The sequence below is a fragment of the Diospyros lotus genome, chromosome 1, assembly GCF_014633365.1.
Source record: "Diospyros lotus cultivar Yz01 chromosome 1, ASM1463336v1, whole genome shotgun sequence".
Taxonomy (NCBI): domain Eukaryota; kingdom Viridiplantae; phylum Streptophyta; class Magnoliopsida; order Ericales; family Ebenaceae; genus Diospyros; species Diospyros lotus.
The window spans coordinates 40,244,562-40,266,516 of NC_068338.1; the positions used below are offsets into that span (position 1 = coordinate 40,244,562).

The following is a 21,955-nucleotide window of genomic DNA, read 5'->3' on the forward strand; positions in this document are numbered from 1 at the left end:
TATGTTGTGAATACGCTTATACGGCCGTGGACACGGCCGCCGCTTTGCTTTCAACGAAGTGATGATTGTTCTGACCGTGGAGTTCTGGAATTTTACTAAGCTAGGGTTTCTGATTTTTCTCTGTTGAGAGTTGGACGTATTGGATTTGAATTGGCTGATCAGAGGTTTCTAGAAGAAGAGGTGAATTGACCACCCCTCTTCGGAGTTGGGTATTATCAGCTGTATTGGTCGTGCCTCTTCTGTTTTAAGAGGAAACAGAGAGGGATTTCACATGTAAGCCTCTGATTGCTGCGACTACACTTGGTTTTCTTATAATTCTTAGCTGAATTGCACAACAAGAAGGTGTTTCGATTTGTGGCCCTTCGTTGTGTTAGGTTGTGATTGTTGCAACTTCTAGTTTTCATTTTTCTTTTCTTATGTATTTTTTTTTTCAAGATTTGTTAATCATATGTTCATATATACTCTGTCGTGCAGCGGGCGACGGGAATCTGTTCACAGTTTAGGTTTATTTGTTTGTTATGGGCCTTTACCCGATGTGGAGACTTTGGAGGGTGATTTGGTGAAATGAGGTATGTTATCTGGGTTGATGAACTTTCTGAGGGCCTGTTTTCGGCCAAGATTGGATCAATATGTTCATGCGGGTTCAGATTCTGGTGGTCGCCAAGAGGGGCTTCTGTGGTACAAAGATACAGGACAACATGTAAATGGTGAGTTCTCAATGGCTGTAGTTCAAGCTAACAATTTACTCGAGGATCAGAGCCAAATTGAGTCAGGCTGCCTGAGCACACATGAGTCGGGGCCATATGGAACCTTTATTGGAGTATATGATGGGCATGGGGGCCCTGAGACTTCACGGTACATAAATGATCACCTCTTCCAGCATCTCAAGAGTAAGTCACTTGAATTTGGAGGGATTTGGAACTCATTTAGTGTTTATTAGTTGTCACTGCTCCTTGATCATAGAGAAAAAAAGAGAATAAGATAAGAGCAAGTAGTTATAATTTTCTTGTAGTGCATGTTTTTTGTATTTCATCAAACCTCTTCTTGACAACCCTTAGAGTTGTACACTTGTGTTAGCATGATCAAGTGGAGATTTCCATTGTACTGAAAACTGAATTGTGAACTATCCAAAGATTTAAAATTGTATGTGCTTCGTTCCTCCTGTTTTCTTAGTGATCAGACAAAGCATTAAAGGCAATGAGTTTTCAGATTACCTAATTATACTAATTTATGGGATTAGATTTCAAATGGGATCTGGATGTTTATGGGGCTGGAGTTCTAATACTATTTCTTAATCTTGTAGGGTTTACTTATGAGCAACAATCTATGTCAGTGGAGGTAATAAGAAAAGCATTCCAAGCAACAGAAGAGGGATTTTTCTCTCTTGTTGCCAAACAATGGCCAATGAAGCCACAAATTGCAGCTGTTGGATCTTGCTGCCTGGTCGGTGTTATCTGCAGTGGAACCCTTTACATTGCTAACCTTGGTGATTCCCGTGCTGTTTTGGGGAGACTTGTTAAGGCAACAGGGGAAGTTCTGGCCATTCAGCTCTCAGCAGAGCACAATGTAGCAATAGAGTCTGTGAGACAGGAGCTGCGTTCTTTGCACCCAGATGACTCACAGATCGTAGTTTTAAAGCATAACGTATGGCGTGTGAAGGGCCTCATACAGGTAGTATTCTTTGCAAGTAGACAAAGAATAGGGTGTAATCTAGATTCTGCAATCATTTTTATAAATTTGCTTTGGCACCCTATTATCCATTTGCCATCTGTTAACTGGCAAGTTCCAGTGTTGCTACTAATATACTTGAGTTGTATCTTGCAATTAAAAGGTGCTTTTAACATTTTTTTTTCTATTTACCAAGTCACTTAGAGATGAAGGAATAGAGTTCTATTTATGTTGTGAGGGTGATTATGAGCAGTGTTATTTTCCGTTATGACTGCTAGTGCTAAGGTATCTTTATTAATTTTCAAGCCAATAACAGAAAGTCTGAACCCCATTAGGTAGGCTCTGTTACATGAATTCTAGAACTTTAATCATTTCTATTCATGGCCATTTCATCTATAAGATCATTATATCCTATTTCCTGTCCTAAGGGTTTTTTTTACCAAGTTCTCTTTGGTCTTCCTCTCCCTCTCTGCCTACAAATTTCAAAACGTGCCTCTAAGTTTTTTCTTTTAGTATTCTTTTCATATGACTAAATTAGTTTTTAATCCAACTAATGGAAATTTCTATAATTTTTCCATTTATATTTTAAGAAGTTATCGTTCTTTTCTCTCAATCTTTCCACTGATTTTGGAACTAAATATATATATATATATATAATTTTGCCTCTAAGTTCCTTTGTGACTCCAAGGTCACAGCTTTGAGTTGTAAAAATAGTTTCTTTGCAAAATAAGAGTAAAGCTACGTGCAAGAACGACCCTCACAAAGCAGTAGCCTTGTGCATTGAGGATGCCCTATATATTTGGTAAGTATATTGGATAATAAATATAAACAATACTAAAGATTCTCTTTGATATGAAATTTTTTATCACCATGGTCCATGACATATTTTGAGGATCCTTCAGCCTTGATTCCATGTCTATGAAGCATGGACACTTTCATATGGGTGTTGCACTTGTGTTTGACATGTATTGAACAATGATACTTGTCGGACACTCTAGGATACATGTTGAACATGAGAAATGGTGAGTCTTAATTTTGGTATTACTTTATATTTTACACGCATTTAGAGTTTTTAACAATGGTGATAACATTGTCGTTCATAGGGTAGACACATGATTCACCTCCCAAAAGAAATAATAGGATTATTATTAGAGTTTTTAGAACTTTTTTGGGATCAAATCTATAAACATAATAAGCTCTGCGTCAAAAAATGAAAAAAAAAATTGAGCCTAATTTTGATATTTATAACATCATTATTATAGATGTAAATGCTGTCTTGATCTTGTAGTGGCAATTGTTCAATAAGTTTGTATATTATCATTATTATAAAATAAATGGTATTTTATTATTAGATTAGTGATACTTTTCAATATTTTCAATGCTTTTTGGTTATTATGTTCATTCACATTATTAATAAAAAAATACTATTTTTTTTGGTGGTATATCTGTCAATTCAAAACTGCATTCTAGCATCTTGGCTCCATATTATACTAGTTTTTATGTATAATTATTTTGTCAGGAGCATGTTTTTAGGGTTGTAAGGTTTATCTGACCAGACTGCTCGCTGTTGGATTCAAGGAAGAAGAAAATAGTTGCAAACAAAAAAAAAAATTCCCATAGTCGTCTCTTTTTTCTTTTAAAAGGGTGGGTAGATGGGTGTTAGGCCAATTTCCTACTTATTCTTTCTTGATTTTGCAAGTTCCACTTGCAAGCGTTATTAGCTTTTTATAATTTAAGATTTTGTAGTCATTTTTAGTCATCTAATTGGTTGAGAAAAATAAAAAATTCATTAAATGCATCAAACTCCCAATAATCTGTGCATACTCAGACTAGGCAACCAGATCACTTTGATTTTTCTTCAGATGAGTGTTAGCATCATAAGGAGTATTCACTAGTGTCACATCAAAGTTTCTAAACTTCTTAAAAAGTTTCTCAATATAGTGTTCTTGTGACATCATAATACCATCATTACTCCTTTTGATCATGACACCCAAAATGACACTAGCTTCACCAATGTCTTTCATATCAAATTTAGAAGCTAAAAAACTTTCAGTACTATGCACTATCTCATTACAAATACCAAAAATAAGCATATCATTTTTCAATACAAAAAACCTATATGCAACACTATGTTCAGCATAACCAATAAACATGCAATCCGGTGTTTTTTACCCTATTTTTCTTTTCTTAGGATTAGGAAGCATAACTTTTGCAAGACACCCCCACACTTTCGAATATTTCAAGTTAGGAGTATAACCTTTCCATAACTCATAAGATGTCTTTAGCAGTTTTCTTATAAGGAATCCTATTTTGTAGATGACAAGCAAACAAAATTGTTTCACCCTAACAAACATTGAATTCATCATTTTTTTAAGGTCCTATTTTTTCTTTCTGCTCTGCCATTTGATTCAGGAGAATAAGGGGGAGTAATCTTATGAATTATTTCTTCTTTCTCACAGAAATCATTGAATAAAACATATTCACCTCCTCTATCTGACCTAACTCTTTTTATCCTTTTATTCAATTGATTTTCTATTTCTGCTTTGTATAAGAGAAACATGCTAAAGACCTCATCTTCATTTCTCATTAAATATAGTTTTGTATATCCAGAACAATCATCTATAAATGTATCATAATATTTCTTACCTTCTCTAGTCATAGTTTGTTTTAAATCCCTTAGATCAGTATGAATTAAGTTTAGGAGTTTAGATTCTTTTTGAATAGAAACACATGTTTTCTTAGTTAATTTAGGCTCAGCACATGTTTCACATTTTTTCAATCAAGAATTATTTATTTTAGTTGAGTCCAAGAGATTGCATTTTCTCAATATATGAAATACCAACATGTCCTAATCTAGCATGCCACATATCAATAGAATCAAGCATGTAAACATAAGAAGTTACATTTTCATTATCTTATAAACATTAAACACAAAAAGACCTTGATTACTATGGCCTTTGCCCTCAAAAGTATTATTTTTGGTCATTACAATCTTGTTAGATTCAAATGACACCTTAACCCCAACCCTACTTAACAAAGATAGAGAAACAAGGTTAACTCTAATATTTGGAACATGAAGTACATCAATCAGAGCTAGAGTTTTTCAAGATGTGAGTTTGCAAAGAATTTTCCCTTTCCCAAGAACTGGTGTAGTTCTTGAATCACCAAGATAAATTGTTTCTTCTCCTTTTCCTATTGGAATGTAAGAGAAAAAGACACTTTTATTTGCACGTATGTGCTTGGTAGCCCCAGAGTCTACCACCCAATCTTTCACATTGGCCATAATATTTGCTTGAGAAATGACTGCAACAATAATATCTTCCACTTCAACCAAATTTGCTTTTGGTTGAGTAGGATTGTCATTTCTCACTCTCTTTCTACATTGAGGTGCATGATGCCCTAGTTTTCCACAAACAAAGCAAGAACCTTTCTTTTTCTTGAAATTGGGTTATTTGCTTTAGGCTTATAATCAGATTTATTTTTGTGTTCATGTGGATTTTAAGATTTATCTTGTACTAAGTTAGCCTTGGACGCCATCTCATTTGCCCTTGCAGATTGTAGCTCTTTTCAATTTGTTTGTTCAATGATTATGTGTATAGCTAGATGTTCAAGTGATAGTTGTTTGTGCTTGTGCTTGAGTTGGTTCTTGTAGTCATTCCATGATTTAGGCATTTTTTCAATGAGCAAACCGACTACAAATTCTTCTTGCAACACAATGTTTTCAGTTTTCAAGTCTTCCAAAAGCTTGTGGGACTCGTTGATTTGTATCTTGATTTCCTTGTCATCTATCATTTCCCATCGATAAAACTTTCCAGTCACAAACTTTTGTTTCGCAACATCTTCAGCTGTGTACTTAGCATGCATGGAATTCCAAATTTTCTTTGCTTCTTTATAAGGATAGTAGACATCTATTTGTTCATTAGATAATGTTCTAATTATTGTGTGCCTACATACCTTACTTGCATATGTCCAATGGTCCAACAACTTGGCATCACCACTTGCTTCATTAGGCTTGGGTTCAGTGAGTGCATATGCCACACCTTGAACATCAAGGATTGAATAAACCATTTCTTGCCTTCTTTGAAAGTTATTTCCATCAAACAACTCAATCTTGGAGACATTAGGAAATGGCTTTGCATGTTGCATGAGCGAGATCGAAGGAAGCTCATAACTGATGGGTGTAGCAAATGACGACGATCCGCTAGCATGGTTGACAACAGCAATGATGACATGGTTGGCAGCAGCAGTGGTAACAACATGATTGGTTGCAATAACAATAGTAGTGGGAGTGGCATGATCTACTGCAGTAGTGGCGGCATGACTAACAACAACGATGTCAAGGGAGGCATCCATAATTATCCTTAAGATTGTTGTAATAAGGGCAAGGGTAGACAATAAACAATAAAAAAAAGCTTGAGGCGTGTCGGACATCACCAAGCTTAAAAGTAATTTCCACCCCTCGAATGGTGCAAAAGGCAAAGGTGGCTATCCTCCCAGAATACAACAAGCTCTTCCAAAAGTACGTGTGCACTCATTGTTTTGGGAACAAAGAGAGCAACAAGTAATGAATAGAAGAACCCAACAAACAATAGCAGTAGAAACAAGTTGGTATAGCTAAATGTTTGGTGTCTCACAAGTGTAGGGAGAGGCTGTATTTACAGGCAAATGATGGTAACGTTGGAGAAGAAATCAATAGGAGGAAGATGGAGGAGAAGACTAATTCAAATGGAAGGATAAATGATAGGATAAGATAAGAATTGGAGAACAATTATTTCTTTAAGACCGAAGACTAATTCAAAATTAGTCCTCTCATGTAAGACAAGGATAATATAAATTTTATAGAAAAAATGCAAAATGTTGTAGTGTGTGTAGTAGTTCGCGTGTAGGGGGGAAATTCTCGATTTTGCCTTAGGTTAGCCAAATCTCATTCGTGTGAGCCCAAGTCTGTTCACATCTTTCATAAGCTCATAAAGATATAATGAATATAAAAACAAGTGGAAAGGTTTGTAACTTGGCAATGTGGGATTGAAAACATTGAAGAATTATTTGAAATATCACTTAGTTAAACTTTGATGTGACACTAGTGTGTACTCCTTATGATGCTAATACTCATTTGAAGAAAAATCGAGGTGATCCAGTTGCTCGGTTTGAGTATGCATAGATTATTGGGAGTCTGATGCATTTAATGAATTTTTCTCAACCTGATATAGCTCATGCTGTGTGTAGACTAAACAGGTAGACACAAAATCCCAATCAAGATAATTGGACTGCATTAGTTCGAATGATGAGATATTTGAAAGGTACTATAAATTATGGTATTTTGTTTAGTGGATTTCCCGCTATATTAGAAGGATACAGTAATGTTAACTGGATGTCAGATTTAGATGAGACAAAATCCACTAATGGTTATGTGTTCACATTTGGTGGGGGTGTAGTGTCTTGGAAATCAACTAAGCAAACTATTATTGCTAGATCCACTATGCAGTGTTCGAAAATTCGGCCTAGGCAGCCACTGGCCGCGACGATTAAGGGCTGCTCGGCACCCCTAGGTGCTGGGCCCGATTAATCGGGCCACGGCGGTGCCTAGGCGGCCAGGCGACGCCTAACCGCCTGGGCGGACGCCTGGGTCGCCTAGGTCGTGCGCATCCTTGGCCGACCTATTTCCCCCTTCCCTTTTTCTATTTCCCCTTTCCCTTTCTCTCTTTGGTCGTTCATCGCGGGTCCTCTCTCGCGCCTTCGATCTCCTCTTGGTCGTTTGCCACCACCATCGATCTCGTCTTTTGGTCGTGCTCTCTTGTCGCTGCCGACCTCACCTGTTGGCCGTTCTCTCTTGTTGCCTGCCAATCTCATCTGTTGGCTGTCATTTCTCGTCGCTGATCTCGTCTTCCTCTGGTATGTATCCATCTTCCTCCTCCTCCGGTTATTTAGTAAAAAACATTGCTTGCTGCAACAGCAAGCTTGCGTTGCTGCATGTTGCAGCTGCAGAAAGTAGCAGCGACTTGCTGCTTGCTGCATTTGGTTAATTGTGTTTCATTATAGTCTTATAGAATGACAATTACTTAATTCGGCTTGAGCAAGAATCAAAAGAACCAAATGTATCCATTTATTTTAATATTTGTTAATGTATTAATAAAAAATAAAAAAAAATTCTAGGCGGTAGGCAGGTCTGCCGCCCGACTAGCGCCTAGTGCTTTTTAGAATACTGCCACCATGGAATCAGAGTTTATAGCTTTGGAATTGGTTGGTAATGAGGTTGATTGGTTGAAAAACTTCTTAGTAGATATTTCATTAAGAATAAAACCGACACTTTCAGTGTTAATACATTGTGATTGCCAAGCGACAATAGCCATTGCAAAGAACAAAACTTTCAATGGTAAAAATTGACATATTCGATTGAGACATGATATGATAAAACAATTGATGGAATTATTTCCATAGATTATGTGAACTCAGAAGTGAATTTGGCCGATCCTCTGACTAAACTTCTTGGTAGGTAATTAATATTAGAAACATCAAGGGGAATGGGGTTAAAGTTAACTTGACTTGTTGACAATGATTTGAACCCAACCTATGTGATTGGAGATCCCGTGAATTAGGTTCATATAGGTGATAACAAGTCATTTGTATATATTGTATAACACTAAATGAAATTTAATTCCCACCTATGATGTGTGAGTAGTGCTTAAACTGCATATATAGTGAGGATGAGAATAACTCTTAATGAATTGTAGATCCCGTATGAGTGATGTATTAAATTGCAGTACACACTTGATGTAATCACCTATATGAGTGTGGAGTGAGGTCATTCTTATGAGATTTGTGGTGGAATCTCTGCAGCACTCATGAAATAACCAGGTGAACACATGGCTTATTAGCGCAAAATCGCGATGAGTAACAAGTATTGAGGGGGTGCAATATGATTGGTGAGAATCATAATTTACAAGAATGTTTCTTGGTTCATAGAAACTATAAGCTTCACCAATAACTCTGTGAGTTATATCTCATTTCTTTCTAGATTTGGTTTATAGTCCAAAAGACACCAGTTTGAGGTATTACACTCAATAGTGTTTAACCTAGTAGCAGTCATTCCTCTAAGTTCAATCCATTTGAAATATGTGGGGGATTGTTGTAAACTATGTGATATTTCAAATGGTTTTTCAATGCTTTCAATCCCACATTGTTAGGTTACAAACCTTTCCATTTGTTTTCATATTCATTATGTCTTTATGGGCTTATGAAAGATGTGAACAGACTTAGTCTCGTGCACATGAGATTGGGCCAACCCAAGGCAAAATGGAGAATTTGCTCTCTTGTGCACGAACTACTACACACATTGCAACCTTTTTGCATTTTTTGTACAAAATTTATCTTATCTTTGTCTTACATGAAATGACTAGTTCTGAATTAGTCTTTGGTCTTGGAGAAAGAACTATTCTCCAGTTCTTATCTTATCCTATCATTTATTCTTTCATTTGAATTAGTCTTCTCCTCTATCTTCCTCCTACCGATTTCTTCTCCAACATTACCATCCTTTGCCTATAAATATAGCCTCTCCCTGCACTTGTGAGACACGAAACATTCAGCTATACAACCCGTTCCTACTGCTACTGTTTGTTGGGTTCTTTTGTTTATTACTTGCTGCTCTCTTTGTTCCCAAAACCGTGAGTGTACACGTGCTTTTGGAAGAGCATGTTGTATCCTGGTAGGGTAGCCACCTTTGCCTTTTGCACCATTCAAGGGATGAAAATTATCCTTAAGCCTGGTGACATCCATCACGCCTCAAGCTTCTTTGATCTTAATGTTCCTTTATTACAACAAGTTCCATTTGCAAGCATTATTAGCTTTTTATAATTTAAGATTTTGTAGTCTTTTTTAGTCATCTAATTGGTTGAAGTATTACTTATAAAGGAAACAAGAAAAAAAGAAAATATAGATAATAATTTGCTCCTTCATTAGATTTTATATCTTGAATCCTTGATGTAGTTGTGAAGGAGAGTAAAATTTGAAACAATTTTCTTATGCTTTGTTAAATTCTTTCTACCTTGCAGGACATCATGCATCCTTGCTATTTCCTAGGCTTGTTTGGAGCATAGTTCCTAGAATTTATAAGAGAATTAGGAAGTGCGGAAACAATCAAGATTTGAATTGGATATCTATTAGAGATCTTAGCAACAAACATTAGATAAAAATCAACGTTAGAAAAACTTATTGCTTATATCATTTGAGAATAGATGCATTAATGAAGTATTATTGTGCCTAATTGGAACTTGAGGACAAGATACTAATTCAGGGCAATAATTTGTTGTCATGTACCTAGGGTTTAGCCTAGGGTTAGATTGGAAATTGAGAGAAATTAAAGGGGTTCGTGATCAAGAAAAGAACGATTGGAGGGGGAAATTGGAGGACAGAAACGAGGGAATAAATTAGAAAGAAATGAGGAGATTGAGAGAAATCTAGAGAGAGAAATCAGAATTTCATTTATCAATTCAAACGTAATTCTTCCCATCCGTAGCTGTGGCTTATATATAGTCTACAGTGTCCCACATGCACCCATGTGTAATGTAACAAACAACTTAACTGCCTATTAGTTAAAAGTCAAAGCCCTATAACAAAAAAAGAAAAAAGAAATTACAATTTTTGTATAATGCATGCAAACTTATATTTACTAATTTATCCTTGGGATCCTTAGGGTCATGACATTTGTATGCCGTTTAAAGAAGCACATGGAAAGAAATAGGATTTTATTTCGATACCCTGAAGAGCAAATCTATGAAGGTGATGTATCATGTACATGTACCTGTTAAATGCTTTGAGATGTGTGTTAAATACTTAATTCATGTAACAATGCCGCATAAGCCTTAATTCCACTTGGTGGGGTCAGTTGCAAGAATTATATACCTCCAACCATCTTTACCATGGTTGCCCTCTATAAGATCATTATCTCCTATGTCATGTTTAAGGATTTCTCACCAAGTTTTCTTTGGTTTTTCTTTGTGCCATATTTAAGGCCAAATACTCGTAAATATATGTCCAATTATTTTAATCTTTCGACCATAGTTGTCAAAGGGTGCACCTTAGGGCGTGCCTAGGCTTAAGGCTCAACCAAGAGCATGTTGCTCTATGAGGCACGTGCCTCACCTTGAGACGCAAGGCACATGCCGTTTGTGCCTGTCACGGAAGGCCCCTAAGAACCACTGATCTGAGTAGCTAGAAGTCTTAGTTTGTATTTTTTTGCTTACTAATGTCATTTACCTATTGTTGTAATTTTGTTCTCTTTACTACTGTAACTCCACTATTAATATTAGTAGTAAGCTGGAAGATTCTCCACGTGGAGGGGGGATTGGAATAGGACAAAAGGGTGGTTATAACCGCATGGAGAAGGGATCTGTTGCGACAGCCCTCCGCATATTGGTTGTATAAATATTCCTAGGCTTGCTGGAAAGATCATAATTGAATTGAATATTAGAAATGATTCTTCCTTCTATTGCTCTTACCTCTCTCCTTCTCTCACTTTCTTCACCCTCACTCTCTCCCTACCTTGCTCTATTATGTTTTGTTTCGATAGAAACTGTTAGGACTGAAGGGTATTTTTGTAATAAGTAGAAGGAGAATGGAAGGCGGGAGAGGGGGTTAGAACTAACTAACCTACCTATGAATAAATAGGGGAAGAATGCAACAGAAAGGCAGTTTTTAGAATGAATAACAACTCTCTTTTTTCTCAAGTCTCTTCTCTCGTCTCTCTCTATCTCTTTCTTCTCTCTTTCTAAATCCGTTCTAACAGAATTTCTCGGAAATTCCGATTCAACTTCAGCCCATTTTAGGGGCTGGACAAGTGGTATTAGAGTTAAGCTTTCTTCGGCGGCTTCTGGTGCGCAGTTAGAAGGTGACGGAGGGTTCGATTCAGCAACCACGAAGGCATGGCGGAAGGAACACGTTTGAAACAGTTGGAGCTTCGCCTGGAGAATCTTGATGGATTAATGGGCCAGATGCAAGATGTGAGGGCCCAACGAGAAGACATGGCAATCCAAAGGGAGGATATGGCGATCCAGAGGGAAGATTTAGCTGCCATCAAAGACAGTATACGGGAGCTGGAAAAGGGTTGAGAACGGGCCGACTTTTATGGGCAGAAGATAGATCACATGTTTGCAATCATGTCGACATGGCCACAATTCCGATCGCAAGAAGAGTCTGTTCCAAGAATGGAGACAGACGTAAGAGGCGATGGAATATTATCGAGACCAGGAGGCTCGAGGGAAACAGAGGAAAGGAATGGCATGGGAACGTGAAATCCATGGCAAGAATCTCGGGTCAAGATTTGATGGGGGACACCCGCCAACACCAAGATTGGAAATTCCAATCTTCGATGGATCAAAATCACGTTGGTGGGTACGATGATGTGAAAGATTTTTTGAATTGTATCGGATAGGGGAAGAACAAAGGGTGACGATGGTAGCGGCCTACTTGGATGATACTGCAGATGTGTGGTACCAAAGTTGGAGGCAATCAGAAGGGGGATGGGTGTCGTGGACCAAATTTTCCAACGAACTGTGTGGGTCATTTTGGCAAACAGAATCTGGCGGACACAGTGGAAGAATTTAACAAACTGAAACAACAAGGATCGGTCGAAGATTATCTGAGGCAGTTTAAAGAACTAAAGGCGTTGATAGGAGCAGCTCATCCGAGCTTGCCCAAGTCATACTTCGTCTCGAGTTTCATCAGTGGACTCAGAGACGATTTAAGATCCGTAGTTAAGATGTTGGGGCCAGTGTCAGAAAGACAAGTAGCAGAAAAAGCACGTCTCTAAGAAGTAACATGGGAGGCAGTATTCAAGAAGAATAGGCCATGGCCGCAAGGAGGGTCGACCGTCAACAAAGGGGGAATTTCTTTCGGGGGGAAGTAATTTCAAACCAGGCATGGGAGGAACAAACCAAGGAGGCGTTAAGGATGGAAATGGAATAGGAACAAACAAGAATACGACATTGGAGTAGAAGCGCCAATTAGGCCTATGCTTCAAATGTGGGGAAAAATATGGACCTGACCATCAATGTAAGAGATTAATGTTAAAGATAGAGGCCTCCGATGATGAAGAGGTAGAAGAAGATGCAGAAGAAGAGCCCCAGGCTGAGGAAGAACAAGAGGATGATGGAGGACAAATCTCCTTTCATGCGTTGAAAGGGGGGCCTACAGGGAAGATCATACAAGTTAAAGAGCAGGTGGGAAAACGAAGATTATCAGTGCTGATTGATAGTGGAAGCACCCATAGTTTTGTGAACAAGAAAATAGCCCAAGATCTCAAGTGTGAAATGACCAGAACCAACCCACTATCAGTAACTGTCGCCAATGGGGACAGAATGTACAGCAACCATAAATGTTCGAATTTTAAGTGGGTAATGCAAGGAGTAGAATTTGTGGCAGACTTAAGAGTCTTGGAGTTAGGGGGGTGTGATATCGTGTTGGGGGTTGACTGGATGAAAAATGTAAGTCCTCTAACATTTGATTTTAAGAAGATGGAGGTTACAGTGGAGGTTGAAGGCCAAAAGCTGACACTGATGGGAAGCCTAGATCAAGGGGAATGCAAAATAATATCAGGAAGGAGGTTACACAAGTTAATGAATCGAAAAAGGGAGCAGATTGCAGAATTATACTCTATTCATGCAATGGAGTATGAGGAGGAAGAAGGTGATAGTCCATAGTCCATGGGAACAACAACAACTACACTGCAACTTCTGCAAAAGGTAAACACTCATGATCCCTTGCACTTATTATTGCATGAATTCCAGGATCTCTTCCAAGAATCGATTACCCTACCTCCCCAAAGGCCTTTAGACCACGCTATCCATCTTAAACCCAACACAAAGCCTGTAAATATTCGTTCATATCAATATAAACCTGCCCAGAAAACTGAAATTGAAAAACAAGTAAAGGACATGCTAAACAATTCTATCATACAACCCAGCCAAAGTCCCTTTGCTCCTCCAGTCCTTCTTGTCAAGAAAAAAGATGGCACTTGGAGATTTTGTATAGACTATAGACAGCTCAATTCCCTTACCATAAAGAATAAATTTCGTATTCCTATCATTGAGGACTTATTAGATGGCTTAATGGTGCTGCTGCCATTTTTTCTAAACTAGACCTAAGGGCTAGTTATCACCAAATTAGAATGAGACCCATCGATATTCCTAAAACGGCTTTCCGAACACACCGAGGGCTTTATGAATTCACTGTCATGCCCTTCGGGTTAACCAACGCGCCAGCCACATTTCAAGCATTGATGAATCAGATTTTCAGTCCCTACCTTCGCAAATTTATACTTGTTTTCTTCGACGACATTCTTATTTACAGCCCAACCCTACAAACCCATCTATCCCACCTCAGAACCACTTTTGAGATCCTGTGAGTTCATCAATTATATGTCAAGATGTCTAAGTGTACCTTTGCTCAAGGAGAGGTGGAGTATTTAGGCCATGTCATTTCAGCTAAAGGAGTGAGTACAGATCCTAAAAAAATAGAGGCTATGGTGAATTGGCCGAGGCTTAAGAATGTGAAGGAGTTAAGGGGCTTCTTAGGCTTGACTGGATATTATCGGAAATTTGTCAAAGATTATGGAGTGATTAGTCGGCCTTTAACAGAGCTATTGTAGAAGGACAATTTTCATTGGAATCCTAAAGTTGAAGCAGCCTTCGAAATTCTTAAACAAGCCATGACTCAAGCCCTTGTTTTAGCTCTTCCGGATTTTTCAAAACAATTTGTGGTTGAAACAGATGCTTGTGATAATGGGGTGGGAGCAGTTCTCATGCAAGAAGGGAAACCTTTAGCTTACAGAAGCCAAGGGTTAGCTCCTAAACATCTAGGCTTGAGTGTGTATGATAAAGAACTAATAGCAGTATTGGTAGCGGTGGAGAAATGGCGTCATTACTTGGAGAATAATCAGTTTGTGATTAAAATGGACCACGAAAGCCTTCAATTTCTACTCCAACAGCGATTACACACTCATTTACAGCGGAAAGGAGTTTCTAGACTCTTGGGATTGGATTATACAATTCAATATAGAAGAGGGAAGGAGAATTTGGTGGCAGATGCGCTGTCCAGAAGAGAGGAAAAAGGAATTTACCAAGCTATATCAGCTATTATTCTCGAATGGGTGAAAGAAATGGTGAGAAGCTACGACTAGACACCTTGGTTGCAAACATTGTTACAGCAGTTAGCAATAACACCTAATGCACAACAGGATTATACTCTTGTTGGGGGACTCATTAGGTTCAAGGGCCGCATTGTTATAGGGTAGGATGACCAGTTGAAATTACAAATTCTGAGGGCCATGCACGGATCAGCAGTGGGTGAACACTCAGGGATAAGAGCCACTTATTATCGGGTAAGGCATTTTTTCTATTGGCCAGGATTAAAGAAAACAGTGGTGAAATATGTGCTGGAATGTGATATATGTCGAAGATGCAAGCATGAAACAGTGGCTTTACCAGGTTTATTACAGCCACTACCAATTCCAGATCAAGCATGGGAGGATGTCTCAATGGATTTCATAGAAGGCTTACCGAAATCGGAGGGCAAAGATACAATTTTGGTGATTGTGGATCGCTTAACTAAGTTTGCTCATTTCATGAGTTTGACACATCCATTTACAGCTCCAGAGGTGGCTAGATTATTGTTGGATTCGGTGTTTAAAATTCATGGAATTCCCAAGACTATTGTGTCCGATAGAGACAAGATCTTCACCAATAAATTTTGGCAGGAATTATTCAAGAATTTGGGGGTGGGTCTACACTTATCTACAGCTTATCATCCAGAAACGGACGGACAAACAGAGAGAGTAAATCAATGTCTAGAGGCCTACCTTCGCTATATGTGTTTTACTAGGCCTAAAAGTTGGCACTGTTGGCTATCACTTGCTCAATGGTGGTACAATTCTACATATCATACAGCCATTAAATAGACCCCTTTTGAAGCTGTGTTTGGGTACTGTCCACCGTTACTCCCTGCCATTTCCAGTTCCACTACTACAATGGCGGATGTGGAACAATATTTCCAAAAAAGGAGAGAAGTATTATTGGAGCTTAAAAGGGAATTAGCAACAGCCAAGAGCAGGATGGTACACTATGCAAACAAAAACAGAAGTGAGAGGCAGTTCAATGTGGGGGATGTAGTGTTTTTGAAGGTCAAACGATTTTTACAGCCTGTTTTTACTAAAAGTGCAGTCTCCAAATTCAGCCCCAAATATTTTGGGCCTTATACAGTCATGGAAAAGATAGGAGAGGTGGCCGATCGGTTGCAGCTACTCGAAAATGTGAGAATTCATCCGGTATTTCACGTATCGTTATTAAAGAAGTCTAGAGGAGGAACAACAGCTAGTGAAGTTTCACTGCCACCATTAGAGGAAGGATTCTCAACTGCTGTATTACCAAGGATAGAAGAAGAAGCAAAAGAGCCCATTGAAGGATTCCCAATTGCTGTTTTACCAAGGATAGAAGAGGAATCAAAGGAGCCCATTGAACCTCGAGCAATTGTAGACAAAAGGGTGATCTATAGAGGAGCTGCCCCTATTATGCAGGTGCTAGTCCGATGGTCTCATCTACCACTAGACCAGCCGACTTGGGAATACCTGCCAGACGTATTAACAAGATTTCCCCATGCTATCAGCTTGCTCTAAATTCTTGAGGACAAGAATTACTTCATCGGGGGGGGAATTGTTAGGATTGAGGGGTATTTTTGTAATAAGTAGGAGGAGAATGGAAGGCGGGAGAGGGGGTTAGAACTAACTAACCTACCTATGAATAAATAGGGGAAGAATGCAACAGAAAGGCAGTTTTTGGAATGAATAACAACTCTCTTCTCTTGTCTCTCTGTATCTCTTTCTTCTCTCTTTCTAAATCTGTTCTAACGGAATTTCTCGGAAATTCCGATTCAACTCCAGCCCATTTTATGGGCTGGACAGAAACTACCTCCTAATCCATTCCGAGCTAGGAGTGTTCTAAATTCACAGACGAGCCGTGATATTTTGGTATCAGAGCCACCTTTCCTCGGCCGGTTAAGAAAGAAGACGGTGATGGCAGGGGGGACCCGCATGAAGAATTTGGAATCCCAACTGCAACAGGGCAGCTCCATGACTGATTGTTAAAATCGGATCAACCAGTTGGAATTAGGAGCTACCTAGAGCCATGAAGCGATCATGGCATTGGATCGCCGAGTGGAGAGCACCATGGATGGATTGGAGCAGAGGTTGGAAGGGTCCATCGCAAGGGTTTGAGATGAACTGGGTGCTCAAATGCAACAGTTCATGGTCATGTTTGCTTGCCAGAACCCGGTAAGGTTGTCTCCTGATTTTCCACACAGAGAGCATATGGAACCAGTCCTACAGAGGAATATGACTAATAGGGGACAGGAACTTTGGAGATTGAGATGGAGCCGGAGGAGGAGATGGTTGGACTGATGGACAGGGGTCGGGAGGGCCCTGTAAATCATCAGCACCCAGGGTTTCCAATGCCTCGGATGGAGATTCCCACTTTTGAGGGAGTCAATCCTCGATGGTGGCTGAGGAAATGTGAAAGGATGTTTGAGTGGTATGGTGTTCTTGAGAGGCAGAGCATTGGCTACAGCCTATTTCAATGAGGTGGTTGACGCATGGTACCAAGGGAGCATTAGACAGGGGAGGATTTACACTTGGGAGGAATTTTGTGAAAGGTTGTGTGAAAGTTTTGGAGAGAGAAGTATGGTGGACATTATAGAGGAATTCAACAAACTGAGGCAAACCGGTAGTGTAGAGAGCTACCAAAAACGTTTTGAGGAGTTGAGATATCTCATGATCCAACATAATCCGCACCTATCAGAGACCTACTTTGTGTCGAGTTATCTAAGTGGTCTTAATGATTAGCTTAGGCCAATGCTAAAAGTGTTGAGGCCTCAGTCGGTGGAGCAAGCCTTAGAGAATGCTAGGTTGCAAGAGTTGGTTGAAGCCCTAATGAGGAAACAGAGACAGCAAATGAGGGGATTGGTAGTAGGGTCCTCTAATGCTGCTGGAAGACACCCCAACCGGGATATGATAAAAGTAAATAGCGGGGTGAGAGGGGTGGTAGGCCCTAACCCAACTCCTTTTGGAGAACAATTGAGGGAACAGAGAAGACTAGCGGGATTGTGCTTCCGGTGTGGAGAGAAGTACCATGTGGGACATCAGTGCAAGAGGTAGATACTACTGTTAGAAGGGGATGAGGAATCTAACCAAGTGGTAATAGAAGAAGAAGAAGAAGATGAGGAAGGGGCCAAGGAGGACAATGGAGAAATATCAATCCATTCCTTGAAAGGAGTAACCAACAACAAAATCATAAAGGTGGAAGGGCAGATTCAAGGAAGAGGCATGGTCTTAATTGACAGTGGGAGTACTCACAGTTTTCTAGATGAAGGCACGACCAAGAGGTTGAAATGTCAACTCACAGGCACACCACCCTTGAGTGTGACTGTGGCCAATGGCCAACGGGTGATGAGTACCTCGGCTTGCAACGAGTTTTGCTGGGAGATGCAGGGCGAATAATTTGAAGCTAACCTAAGATTGTTACATTTGGGGGGATGTGATGTAGTATTGGGGGTGGATTGGATGAAAGGAGTAAGCCCAATTAGCTTTGACTTTAATCGAATGGAGGTGTCATTTGAAAAGGAAGGAAGAAGGATGGTATTGACAAGAGATAAGGAGGCTGGAACATGCAAGATGATAACATGAAGGAGGTTGTAGAAGGTACTAAGGGGAAAATGGAGCCAGCTGGCCAACCTCTTCTTTATTATAGTAGCTGAGGAGTCCCAAGAGGGCACGAGAGGGCCTACCTAACTGTCAGCTCAACCGGGAAACTCCCTGACTAGGTAAATCACTTAGATTGTATTAATGAATTGCTTGTAGAATATGAGGACCTTTGCATGGAACCCAAATCCCTACCTCCCACCAAATCATTTGATCGCACCATTCACCTAAAGCCAAATATCAAACCCATTAATGTGAGGTCTTATCAATACCCTCCACTTCAAAAGAATTAAATAGAGAAAATGGTTAGGGAAATACTCCAACAATCCCTTATTAGACTTAGCCAAAGCTCATTTGTTTCTCCTGTCCTATTAGTCAAAAAGAAAGATGGATCTTGGCAATTTTGTGTGGATTATCGTCAACTTAATGCCATAACCATCAAAGACAAATTCCCTATACTTTTGGTGGAAGACCTCCTAGATGAACTTCACCAAGCCCAAATCTTTTCAAAGCTTGATTTGCGTTTGGGGTACCACCAAATTAGGATGAGGCTGGAATACATACACAAGACAACCTTTAGGACCCACCATGGACACTTCGAATTTTTGGTGATGCCATTTGGGCTCACCAATGCCCTGATCACCTTCCAATCCTTAATGAACCGAATATTTCCAACCCTACCTTTGAAAATTTATCCGTGTTCTTTGATGACATACTAGTCTACAACTTTTCCCTTAGCTAGCACCTAATTTATCTTAAGACCACCTTGGACATCCTCAAATCTAACTAGTTTTTCATTAAAAAATCTAAGTGTGTATTTGGTCAAGGGCAAGTGGAATATTTGGGGCACATCATATCCAAGGGAGGGGTTAGCACTGATCCAAGGAAGGTGGCGGCAATGGTGTCCTAGCCAAGGCCTAATTCAATGAGATTTTTGAGGGGATTCCTAGGACTGACTGGGTACTACTGACGATTCGTAAGAAACTATGGAATCCTTAGCAAACCACTAACAAAATTATTGAAGAAGGGGAATTTCAGCTAGGGCCCTGAGGCTGAAGGGGCCTTTGAGAAGTTAAAGGAAGCCATGAGTGGAGTGCCGGTGTTAGGGCTGCCCGACTTTAGTAAAAGCCTTTTGTCCTAGAGACAGACGCATGTGGGAGTGGTGTAGGAGCGGTTTTGGCTCAAGTAGGTAGGTTATTGGCATTCTTAAGCCAAGCTTTGGGCCCAAAACATTTGGGGCTTAGCATATATGAGAAGGAGTTTCTCGCAGTGTTGATGGTTGTAGATAAATGGAGACATTACTTGGAAGTGAAAGGTTTATAATTAAAATGGACCACGAAAGTTTGAAGTTTCTGTTACAGCAGAAACTACAAACACAGTTGCAAAGAAAATGCATGGCCAAATTGATGGGTTTAGACTACTTGATACAATACAAGAAAGGAAAAGAAAATGTGCTTGCAAATGCACCTTCAAGGTGTCATGAGGAAGGGAGTGTAGCAGCCATAACTACAATCATTCCCGAATGGTGCCAGTAAGTGATAGAAAGCTATGAAGGAGATGAAAAAGTGAGGGAATTACTAGAAAGGGTGGTCGTGGAACCTGAAGGGGTCGAAGGGTATACATTGGTGGATGGAATGTTGAGGCATCAGGGCCGGATTGTGATTGGAGATAATGAAGATCTCAAGAGGAAGATCCTACAGTCACTACACGAATCTCCATTGGGGGGACACTTCGGGATCCAAAACACTTACCTATCGGAGAAGTAGCTCTTTCATTGGCCAGGGTTGAGAGTAGAGATAAGAAAATTTGTGTTGGGCTGTGACATTTGCAAGAGATGCAAAACTGAGAATGTGGCCTACCCTGGACTTTTACAACCCCTGCCAGTGCTTGAGCAAGCCTGGTCTAGTGTCTCTATGGATTTTGTTGAAGGGCTGCCTTGGTCAGAAGGAAAGGACAGTATAATGGTTGTGGTAGACTGAGTCATCAAATTTGCTCATTTTATAGGATTAACCCACTCTTATACAGCCCAAGAAGTGGCTAGAATCTTCATGTATCAGGTGGCAGCCTTACATGGGGTTCCTAAGACAATTATCTCCGATCGTGACAAGGTCTTCACAAGCACTCTATGGAAGGAGCTTATGAGGGTGTTGGGCATTAAGTTGAACATGTCTTCAGCCTATCATCCTCAAATAGATGGGAATACTGAGTGGGTGAACCAAGGCTTGGAAAATTATTTAAGATTTATCTACATCTTGTAGCCAAAGAGTTGGCATATATGGCTATCCTTAGCCCAGTGGTGGTACAACTCCAACCACCACTCTTCCTTAAAAATGTCTCCCTTTGAAGCTCTCTTCGAAAAGCCTCCTCTATTATCGACTATAGGAGAACATCCCACCGCAGCCTCAGTTGAAGAATACTTGCAGCAGAGAAGGGTGGTATTGCAACAACTAAAACAAGAATTGCCTATAGCTCGAAATAAAATGAAGCAAGCTATTGATAAGAAAAGAAGTGAGAGAGAATTTGAGGTAGGGGAGAAGGTGTACTTGAGATTGAGGAAACCCCACTTGAAGGCTATCACTCAAAGGCTAGTTTCAAAGCTTGCTCCTAGATATTTTGGTCCATTTCCCATACTGGAGAGGGTGGGAAAGGTGGCTTACCGTCTATAGCTCCTGGAAGGGACCCGCATCCACCCGGTTTTCCATGTTTCCCTACTAAAGGAAACAGCTGGGTTGGAGCAAGTGAACCCAGCAATGCCCACCATTCCCGAGGAGAAGGGTAAAATGGAGGAATCCGAAGCTATTTTGGATAGAAGGGTAGTTCACAACTAAGGGGTTCCACTCATCCAAGTGCTGGTGAAGTGGCAGGATGGAGCAACAAGAAGTGATACTTGAGAGTACCTGCCTGATTTACTCAAACGATTCCGAAGAGCTGTCGGCCTCCTCAGCATTTCTTGAGGACAAGAAAGGTGTAAGGGAGGGGGAATTGTCACGGAAGGCCCCTAAGAACCATTGATCCAAGTAGCTAGAAGTTAGTTTGTTTTTTTTTCCTTACTAATGTCATTTACCAATTGCTGTAATTTTGTTCTTTTTACTGCTGCAACTCCACTATTAATATTAGTAGTAAGCTGGAAGATTCTCCACGCAGAGAGGGGACTAGAATAGGACAAAAGGGCAATTATAACTCCATGGAGAAGGGATCTGTTGCAGCAGCCCTCCACCTATTGGTCGTATAAATATTCCTAGGCTTGTTGGAAAGATCATCATTGAATTGAATGTCAGAAACGATTCTTCCTTCTATTGCTCTTACCTCTCTCCTTCTTCTCTCACTTTCTTCACCCTCACTCTCTCCCTACCTTGCTCTATTCTGTTCTGTTTCGGTAGAAACTACTTCCTAATCCATTCCGAGCTAGGAGCGTTATAAATTCACGGACGAGCCGTGATAGTGCCTATGTCAATTTTTTTTTTTTTTTGTTCTTTGTTGGACTTGTTAAAATCTAACCAATAATAACCAGGAAAAAGAAATATGGAAAAAGAATAAAAAGACCATGTT

The 21,955-nt window shown here is 39.8% G+C and overlaps 1 protein-coding gene across 3 annotated transcripts in view; it reads left to right on the forward strand.

Moving 5' to 3' along the window:
• The window catches only part of LOC127802787 (probable protein phosphatase 2C 60), a 32,172-nt gene that overhangs the window by 335 nt on the left and 9,882 nt on the right, over nt 1–21,955 (forward strand). Inside the window, exons 2-4 of one of the 3 annotated variants that reach the window (XM_052338822.1) lie at nt 101–273; nt 475–890; nt 1,304–1,671. In XM_052338822.1, coding sequence (XP_052194782.1) covers nt 572–890; nt 1,304–1,671 — 687 coding nt within the window. In that variant the 5' untranslated portion in view covers nt 101–273; nt 475–571. The remainder of the gene's footprint in view (nt 1–100; nt 274–474; nt 891–1,303; nt 1,672–21,955) is intronic. The other 2 variants (XM_052338815.1, XM_052338830.1) reach the window with 2 other exon arrangements.